Source organism: Oryza brachyantha, chromosome 1, assembly GCF_000231095.2.
Source record: "Oryza brachyantha chromosome 1, ObraRS2, whole genome shotgun sequence".
In the NCBI taxonomy this organism is placed as follows: domain Eukaryota; kingdom Viridiplantae; phylum Streptophyta; class Magnoliopsida; order Poales; family Poaceae; genus Oryza; species Oryza brachyantha.
This window is the reverse complement of record NC_023163.2, coordinates 2,544,601-2,553,671: the sequence shown is the minus strand read 5'-3', so window position 1 is coordinate 2,553,671 and position 9,071 is coordinate 2,544,601. Positions and strand designations below refer to the sequence as shown.

Genomic DNA, 9,071 nt, shown 5'->3' with positions numbered 1-9,071 from the left:
TGTTGGGCCAGTCCAGTGGTACATGTCGAAATACCTTTTCTCGACATGTACCACTGCATTTCTAGAGCTTTCTTAATTACCAGTTCATATGGTATATAATTGTACATATTTTTTCGATGTATACATCCATTCTATAATAACTGCATTTCTAGAGTTTAAATTTATTTTATGAAGGGTTCATTTTCTGAGTCTTAGTTGTTCCATTTACTAATCTCATTGAATTTTTTCTCTGCTTCTCCCCATAACTAACTCACGCTCCAAACCTTCTTATTTATTTCTTATTTAATAAGAGCATTTCGACTCTAAAAATGTGTTTTTGAAGCGCCAAAAATACAATTATAATGGGAAACATGTAATAATCTATACCTCTTTACTTTTTATCTCTAAAAATAAAATTATATTTCTTGAGAGAGTATAACGTGTGCTAATAACGGATTAATTAGACTCAAAAGATTCGTCTCGCGGTTTCCAAACGAAATCTGAAATTTATTTTGTAATTAAACTACGATTAATACTGACCGTACACATCACCTGTCTTCCAAAAATTTTTGGGAGCTGAACAAAACCTAAAGTTATTCATCATACATGCGGGTATCAGTGCTTCAGATATTCGGCTCATTTGGAGCACATTCCTACCGCATCCTGGCGGACCGATTTGATGGCAACATAGGCAGTTTTTTTCAGTTCGATCCGTCGGCGTCTAGGCACACCATCATCATCATGATGGGCTCTTGTACTGTGCTTGATTTGATCGATTAAATTCTCTCTATTAAGTAGTATATTTTATTGCTTCCTGCGCTTTAAATATATAACTATTTTTAAAGTTGAACATGAGTATTCAAAGAGTTCGTAGAATTAAACAGATGAAGCTCAAGAGAAAAAAAATCATGTCAGAAATGTTAGTGCTACAAAACAGTGATTGGTAAATATAACTGGAAAAGTTATTGTATTGTATTTTGGAATAACTTTTAAATGCTAGAAGTTGTATTTTGAGAAGTCGTTAGAGGGGATCGTTTGATGATATATTTATAAATTAAAAATAATTTATAAATAAAACTTTTATATATTTTTTTATCTATACACAAGTTAAGGTTGGCTGCGATAAAAAATCTTAAAATCAACTTTAAATTTAAATTTTGGTTTTAAAAGTCCAAACATAAACAACGAAAAGATTGAGTTGGTTTTATATATATATATATATATATATATATATATATATATATATATATATATATATATGTGTGTGTGTGTGTGTTACGTCGGACAGGTTTGGTGAGATGGACTACTCGTCATGGCGCCATGGGAGCGAGCTCCGGGAAGTGTCCACTGAAGCTGCCCGGAATGCAACAGTGATAAGCACGTCGCATAAGCGAAGGTGCTAAGAAGTATCAAGAGATAGAATAGATTAAATTTGCATAAATAAAGAAATATATTTCTAATAAATTCTTGAGACGTGTGTGTCGGTCGTCGCCTTACAACTTAATAAAGACGCCTTTTTTTTCCAACTTTCATTTTTTTTGGGTGGAGAATTATCTACCTTTTTTACCAAAGGGGAGCATCCACTATGTACACACAAGTGGTGTGCATAGCATACTACACGCCACTATTCCAATCCGATAAGGGTAATTAAAAGCGAAAAGGTATATTCTGTGTTGATGCATATCTAGATAGAGTTTTGATAAGAGTTCTTTTGTTCCCCACAATTTGTATGTATTTTATTTTTTATTTCTTTCAGTGAGACAGAGGGTCATTTGGAAGACTTCTTTTTAGGTGGCTCTAATATACTTGTGAAGGTATACTATTTATTATCATGTCATTTATCTTTTTTTCCATTTTTTTAAAAAAATGCTCATAGGTTGTCTGAATTCTAGCTATTGGGATGCTGACAGTTATATCATGTAATTATCTAATCTAGTTGTAAATGTATAAAACTCGATAATGTTTTCTTTAAAAAATTATCAAAATGCTGTGCATTGTTTTATTAATTATCTATCAACAGTGTGATTGCATATTCATAATTCATTTATTCTTGGAAATGAATATCAGTGGCCCATTTATTCTCAACTCATGACGGATACTATTACGATTACCTTTTTCTGCACATTTACATTTTCTTATAATGTAGGACCACAAGATAAATGTTCATGATTTGCTACGAATAAAGAAAATATATACAATATTTAATAGATCATGTACATTTTAATCATGTTTCTCACTTATTTATTTATTTAATATATGGATTCACTTGTTTAAATCAAATATTAGAATGCTCTTAATTAATATCAGTAGCCACTTTCTAAAAAAATACAAAGAGCAGTGGTGGGCCATAAATGATCAAAAGCTTGCCTAATTAACCCTATGTTCTTTTTGGCATTTGGAAGTGGCTGATCATCCACACCCAAAATGAGAATGTGATGAACATATTATTAATTCATGAGTAATTATTACAAACATGAAAATAGATTTATTTAATTTTTAAAAGAAACTTTCATATATAAAATTTTTGCACGAAACACACAGTTTAGCGGTTTGAGAACATGATAATGAAAAACGAGGTATAAGATAATTCCATAAACCAACAAGAGCACATATGCCCTAAAAGGTGAGGACCTCCCCAAATTTTAAGCAAGAAAATCCCTCTTTTAAATAAAGTCTATTGTCTTTTTCATGAGTTATGTGGGAATATATATTCAATGTTCTTTCATTATCGGTGTATGTTAACTATTTACCGTTCCATTTTAAGTATGGTCTTACTAATGATCCCTAGGTTCTTGGGCCTCAATACTCGAGGTTTATTAGGCCTTCACAATTTAGCGTCTATATATTGAGCCAAAAGTTATACACAGGGCGAGAGTGACTAGCTTTCTATATTTAAATAATGTATATTGTCATTTCACAACCAACTAATATATAGGAATACTCTTCAACATATTCATTTTGCCCTAGATTGTTAAACAGTGAAATATTTCTTTTTCATTTCCACTTGAATTCTCTCTTGTTATCACTACTTTACATGTGGCTAACATAGCGGGTGTTTAGCGAGTGAAATAAAAATTTTTGTATTTCACATCAGACGTTGGATCGGATGTCGGAAGAGGTTTTTGGACACGAATGAAAAAACGAATTTCACGGCTGGCGTGGAAACTGCGAGGCGAATCTTTTGAGCCTAATTAATCCGTCATTAGCATATGTGGGTTACTCAGCATTTATGGCTAATCATGTACTAATTAGGCTCAAAAAATTCGTCTCACAATTTCTCACATAACTGTGTAATTAGTTTTTCGATTTATCTAGTATAAACATTTGATGTGTTGTTTTTGGGTGAAAATTTTTGGGAACTAAATGAGCCCTGTATCACATGTAGAATGTACCTTTTTCTTTGGGGTGATGGGTTATGTTTATTTAATGACTATTTTGACTGTTTGATTGAAGCTTTTTTAATAGTTGGTCGGTCCTTTTTAGGATTCCGTTCAGTATTTTAACGGAATCTTTTCCCCACATACAATTAACAAATAAATATTGTTGCTCAGTACTTTAAATTATAAACTACTCCTGAGTGAAAGCCATCGTTCACAGACTTTTAAAAGGCAGATGCAAAAAAAAAAAATTAAAAAAAACAAGTCAAAAGAAGCTAGCAGCAGTAGCCCTTTCCCATTTGCCATTGCTTTCTTGCTTCGTGTATGCTGGTTATAAAACGTAAAGGTTTATGAGCGGCCAAAAATAATTCGTGGATAAAAGTTATATACATGTGTTCTTAGTAATTTAAAAATTAATTAACTGTGCAAAACAAATTTGATAAAAATATCGGAAATTAAATCTAAAAATAATTTTCAAACTTAAAATTTTGGTCATGGCCTATAGCTATGCTCCTATCGGTCTTAACAGTCAGTCATCTTGTATCTTTTATATAAACAATTAACCAGATGCAAAGCCGACTTGTACCCACTGGGATTAATTAAGCTACTTTATACCCATGACAATCATTTTGGCTAGTGGAATGCGATTGGTATTTTTATGCCTATTTGATGCTAAAGTGAAATTCGCCCAAGAAGATAACCAATATTTATCAGGTCGTACTAAAAGGCTAAAGAAATAATTCAGAGATTTGATTGGCATGTACCGAACATTTTCAACGTTCATTTGTGTTGTCATGCAGCCAGAGAGTGTGCCCTAATAAACAAAAGGCAATACTTCTTCAATGGAACGCTTTTGAGTCTACTTTGAACTTTTTCATTTTTTGAAGGCTATTCTACTCTGAAATTACGTTACAAATTAACAGTAATTCCTGTGCACATCTTTTTTGGCATTTGATTTTAGATAATCGAGAAAACATATAAACAAGTTGTATCCATTATTTTTTAAATTATTTATAAGCCGTTTCATTTATAATATAGACAATATCCTGAACAGTAAGGAAGGAGTCCTAGATAAAAAGAAATCAACTACAGACTACAGAGCTCTACTTATACTTTACTAAGACTGTTTGTATAACATCCTTCTCCTTAAATCTATCGTGGCATCGGTCAAATCCTACGGCCTCAAATATCATACGGATCTCTCTTCGATGACACAAAGGACCTATATATTTTAGAAAAATGTTTTAAGAAGCCCTAGATATGCATTTGATGTGGATACGCTGAAAATTATATGCACAATTGGATTTAGCAGCCAACGTATCTTCACTCAGATTTGTAGTAGTATAAATGAACACTCAGGGCTACGCATCACGGCATCAACCCTACTTCTGTTGCCATTTGCTGAGTTCCTAGTAGCACCGAACCGAGGAAGCTGTCCTCGCCTCACCTTCCCTCCATTAAATTCTCTCTCTGCTCTCCACCTCCCTCTCCTCTGTCCGCTCCACTGCTGCTCGAGCTGCCGCAAGCCGACTCCATCGCTCGTCTGCTCGAGCTTCCGAGCTTGAAGAGGGAGGAAGCTCAATCATATCAGCAGCCACGGTTGGGTTTTGTTCCGGCAGGATTCGTGTTCTTTCTTCCTGGTCGATTCAGGCGTCGTGTTTCTTGAGCGAGATATTCGAAGCTTGCTAGTTGCTTGCTTGTTTGTGTCCTCTGCTCGGGGCTCGCGCCGGCATGGCGGCATTACGGGTGGGGACGAGGGCGGTGGAAGGGAGGTTCCAAGGGAACGGGAACGGCGGCGGTGGCGGTGGCGTGGCGCCCTCGGTGCGCCTCCTCGCGGCGAACCGTGACGGGAAGCCGAGGGGCAGCCACTCGGCCGCGCCGGGGAAGCTCAGGCGGCGAGGCGGGCCCATGCCGCTGTGGCGCGTCGCCGTCTTCGCCTCCGTCGCATTGAACGTCGCCACCCTCGCCCTCCTCCTCCACCACTACGCCACCTCTCCTCCTCCTCCTCCTCAACACCACAGCCACGACGACGCCGCACCCGCAGCACGCATCAGCTCGGGAAGCGCCGGAGCCGCGCGGACGACGGCGTCGTCGATGGCGCCGTCGACCGGCAAGCCGGCGGTGACGCCGGACTCCGTCATCAACCTCGACCAGTGAGTTCCTTCTCCTGTTCCTTTCTTAGCTCTTCCTCCTTCCACCACGAAAAGAAAAGGAAAACAAAACAAAAAGAAAAAGAATCTGCAACTTGCCATTGCCCATTTGGTAATGGTGGGCGTGCGTGCGCGCGCGTAGGGGCGAGGCGTTCTTCCCCACAAGCATGTCCAACTCCAATGTCACTGTCAAGGAGGAACGAATGGGAATGAACGCCACGCCGATCTAGGGCAGATTCACCCTCAAGATCTCTCAGATTTGCGCGGGCTTTCTCAGATGCATGCACCTCATTCAAATTTCTTGGAGCTTCCATCGATCAATGGATCGATGGACGGAGATGGAGATTGAGATGGGATTAGATTTAGATTAGATATAAGAAATGGCGTTTGACATTCTGGCTGTCGGCTGCAGCGGGGACCCGACCATGTTCGAGGCGTTCTGGCGGGAGACCGGCGACGCGGCGGAGCTGGTCATCCCGGGGTGGCAGACGATGAGCTACTTCTCCGACGTCACCAACGTCTGCTGGTTCCTCGAGCCGGAGCTCGACCGCCAGGTGCGCCGCCTCCACCGCACCGTCGGCAACGCCGCCGTCGACGGCTACCACGTCCTCGTCGGCACCGGCTCCACGCAGCTCTTCATGGCCGCGCTCTACGCCCTCGCCCCCGACGCCGCCGTCGCCGGCCAGCCCGTCAGCGTCGTCTCCACGGCGCCATATTACTCGGTAAGCGCCAAAAAAAAATGAACTCATTTATTCAATTCAACCAGACAGCAGCAGACAGCGAATTGAGAGGTTGCATCTATGTCGATTCTGTCGCCGAGTATGTCGAATTTTTCTTTCGCATCAAACTCCATGAAAAATAGCACTAAAATGTTTTTCCCCGATAAGGATATACTCAATTATACCAAAATATAATTATTTTTATTGTCTCGTCGATCACCTCATATTTAAAATTTTTCTTCGTAATATCTATTTATCCTCTCATGTCCGTTAGTATTTTCTTCTTAACCTAAATCTCTGCTAAATAATATAGAAATGCTTATATTTTTGCAACGGAGTTAAGCAGATTGCAAAAGGCAATGTCATTATCATATCATTCCCCACTAATTGATGTGTAGATAGGGCTGAATTAAACACAGTGGGGGTGCACTTGATTATGCCCCCTAATTCTTGGTCACCTTTCTCTCTCTATGGCATGTGATGTTTGATGATTCCAGAGCATATGGGGTCTGTTTCTGCTGCCGTGAAATGCCAATCATGTCTGAACAATCACTTGTCAAGCTCGGTGATCGAATCAAATCCTGCCTGTTTGTTTGTAGGGCCGGCCATTGATAACGGTTGCTGCGACTTGCAGGTAGCCGACATGTCTCTTTAAACAAGGCCTCGTTTATTTGCAGAAAACCAAATCTGAATCTTAGGAAATGTTAGGCGGGAACGCAGTGTCCTAGTACAAAAATATAACTGAAACTCTGCATGTGCTGATCACTGATGAGAATATCTGATCATAGGCTCACACATGGCCGGCCAGCTCGCCGCCTTGTTTGATTCCTGTCTGTTTTGGTGAGTTCATGTAGTGTGGTTGGTTGGTTGGTCTGCAGTTGATTAACCTGAGAAAACATAGAAGATGATCATTGATCAGGCATCAATTCTGTTGCTAGGATTCCATTTTCATGTGCCTGGCTACATACATATGTAGTGATAGATCATGTGTTCAGTTTATGGCCTCATGGGGGTCGGTGTGCAAATTCTTAGTTTATTAACTGTTGTAATAATCGCTAGAAAAGAAGGCAAAAAAACAGAGCATCTCTCTGACCTTCTTGTTCTCTGACGGAGATTCAGTTCACTGACATTAGCTGATCTGATCTGATCGGATGTTGGGTGCAGTCATACCCGGCCGTGACGGACTTCCTCCGGTCGGGGCTCTTCCGGTGGGCCGGCGACGCCGACACGTTCGCCGGCGACTCCTACATCGAGCTGGTGTGCTCGCCGAACAACCCCGACGGCGCCATCCGCGAGGCTGTTCTTGCTTCCAGGACCGGCAATGGCAGGGCGGTCCACGACCTGGCCTACTACTGGCCGCAGTACACGCCCATCACCAAGCGTGCCGACCATGACATCATGCTCTTCACCGTGTCCAAGAGCACCGGGCATGCCGGCACCAGGATCGGGTACGTACATGAGGCCATTGATGCTGCCTCTCGAGCTTTTTGTTGATGTGTGTGGGTGTGCTGCAGGTGGGCGTTGGTGAAGGACACGGCGATCGCGAGGAAGATGACCAAGTTCGTGGAGCTGAACACGATCGGGGTGTCCAAGGACTCGCAGATGCGAGCCGCCAAGGTGCTCGCGGCCGTCTCCGAAGGCTACGAGCGGCGGCCGGAGCAGCCGAAGGGGACGGTGACCCCTCCTCCTCCGCCTCCACGTCTGTTCGACTTCGGGCGGCGGAAGATGGTGGAGCGGTGGAGCATGCTGCGCGCCGCCGCCGCCGCCTCCGGAATCTTCAGCCTCCCCGACGAGACCTCCGGTTACTGCAACTTCACAAATCAGACTGCCGCGACGAACCCTGGTACGTAGATACTCACTATATACTAGTATATACGAGCTGTGAACCACGTCGATCTCAGCGGCTCATGATGGCATCCATGGCGGCAGCGTTCGCGTGGCTGAGGTGCGACAGGGAGGACGTGGAGGACTGCGCGAGCTTCCTCCGCGGGCACAAGATCCTGACGAGGAGCGGGGCGCAGTTCGGGGCCGACCCGAGGTACGTCCGGGTGAGCATGCTCGACAGGGATGACGCCTTCCTCATCTTCGTCAACCGCCTCGCGTCTCTGGGCTGACGAAGGTGAAGGCGAAGGACGCCGGAGGCGGAGACGACGGACTCGACTCCTCTCCCCGCACTGGCGCTCTGCTTATCCGGTAGAAGACACTGACACGTGGGCCATAGAGCAAGTGGGGCCCACTTGTCAGGGACCGTACGTGTGCCTGGGCCTGGCAGGTAGTGGCGAGACTCGAGAGCATGCCCATGAAGGAGCATGAGTAGAAGAAGAGGAGCATAGCTTTTCTCTCGCTTTTTTTTTTCTCTTGCTCTTTTCTTCGTCTTTTTTTTGTGGTATTTCAAATATTTTGTTTTTCGATGTTGTGTTCTATGGCTAAGAATGGCCTGTATTGTAGCTTAGTGCATGCGCGATTTCACATATGGAAATAAATAAATAAATACTTTTCTTTTTATTTCTAGGATGGAACCTTTAATTTTCGAGTAACTTGTATATTAGGAGGTTTTGCAAAACCGCTTCTCTTACTGCCGCGAAAACCGTGTATAACGTAGCGATAAACCATTAAAAATCACAAAAAACTGTGATAATATACTCTGTTAGGTGACGGTTTCAGTGGCCCCAGTGAAAACATAAACCTTGCTCCTTGCATATTAGACCTTTTTTTATAGCAACTTTATACCTTAGGCTAGGGATTGAACAATCTCTTCGGGTCCGATTGTTGGACTGCTTCTTCGTTTGCCCTTCCCTCTTTTTGGCCACAGTAAGGTCAATAGTATACCTAACGACTCATCGAAA

General features: G+C 42.3%; 1 protein-coding gene across 1 annotated transcript; it reads left to right on the top strand.

Moving 5' to 3' along the window:
• Nucleotides 1-4,756: 4,756 nt before the first annotated feature.
• LOC102704576 (tryptophan aminotransferase-related protein 2-like) lies at nt 4,757-8,761 on the top strand. Its single transcript, XM_040522079.1, has 5 exons — nt 4,757-5,509; nt 5,919-6,228; nt 7,390-7,673; nt 7,740-8,068; nt 8,155-8,761. The coding sequence occupies exons 1-5, from the start codon at nt 5,088-5,090 to the stop codon at nt 8,337-8,339; spliced, it is 1,530 nt and encodes a 509-aa protein (XP_040378013.1). The 5' UTR covers nt 4,757-5,087; the 3' UTR covers nt 8,340-8,761.
• The last annotated feature ends 310 nt before the right edge of the window (nt 8,762-9,071 follow it).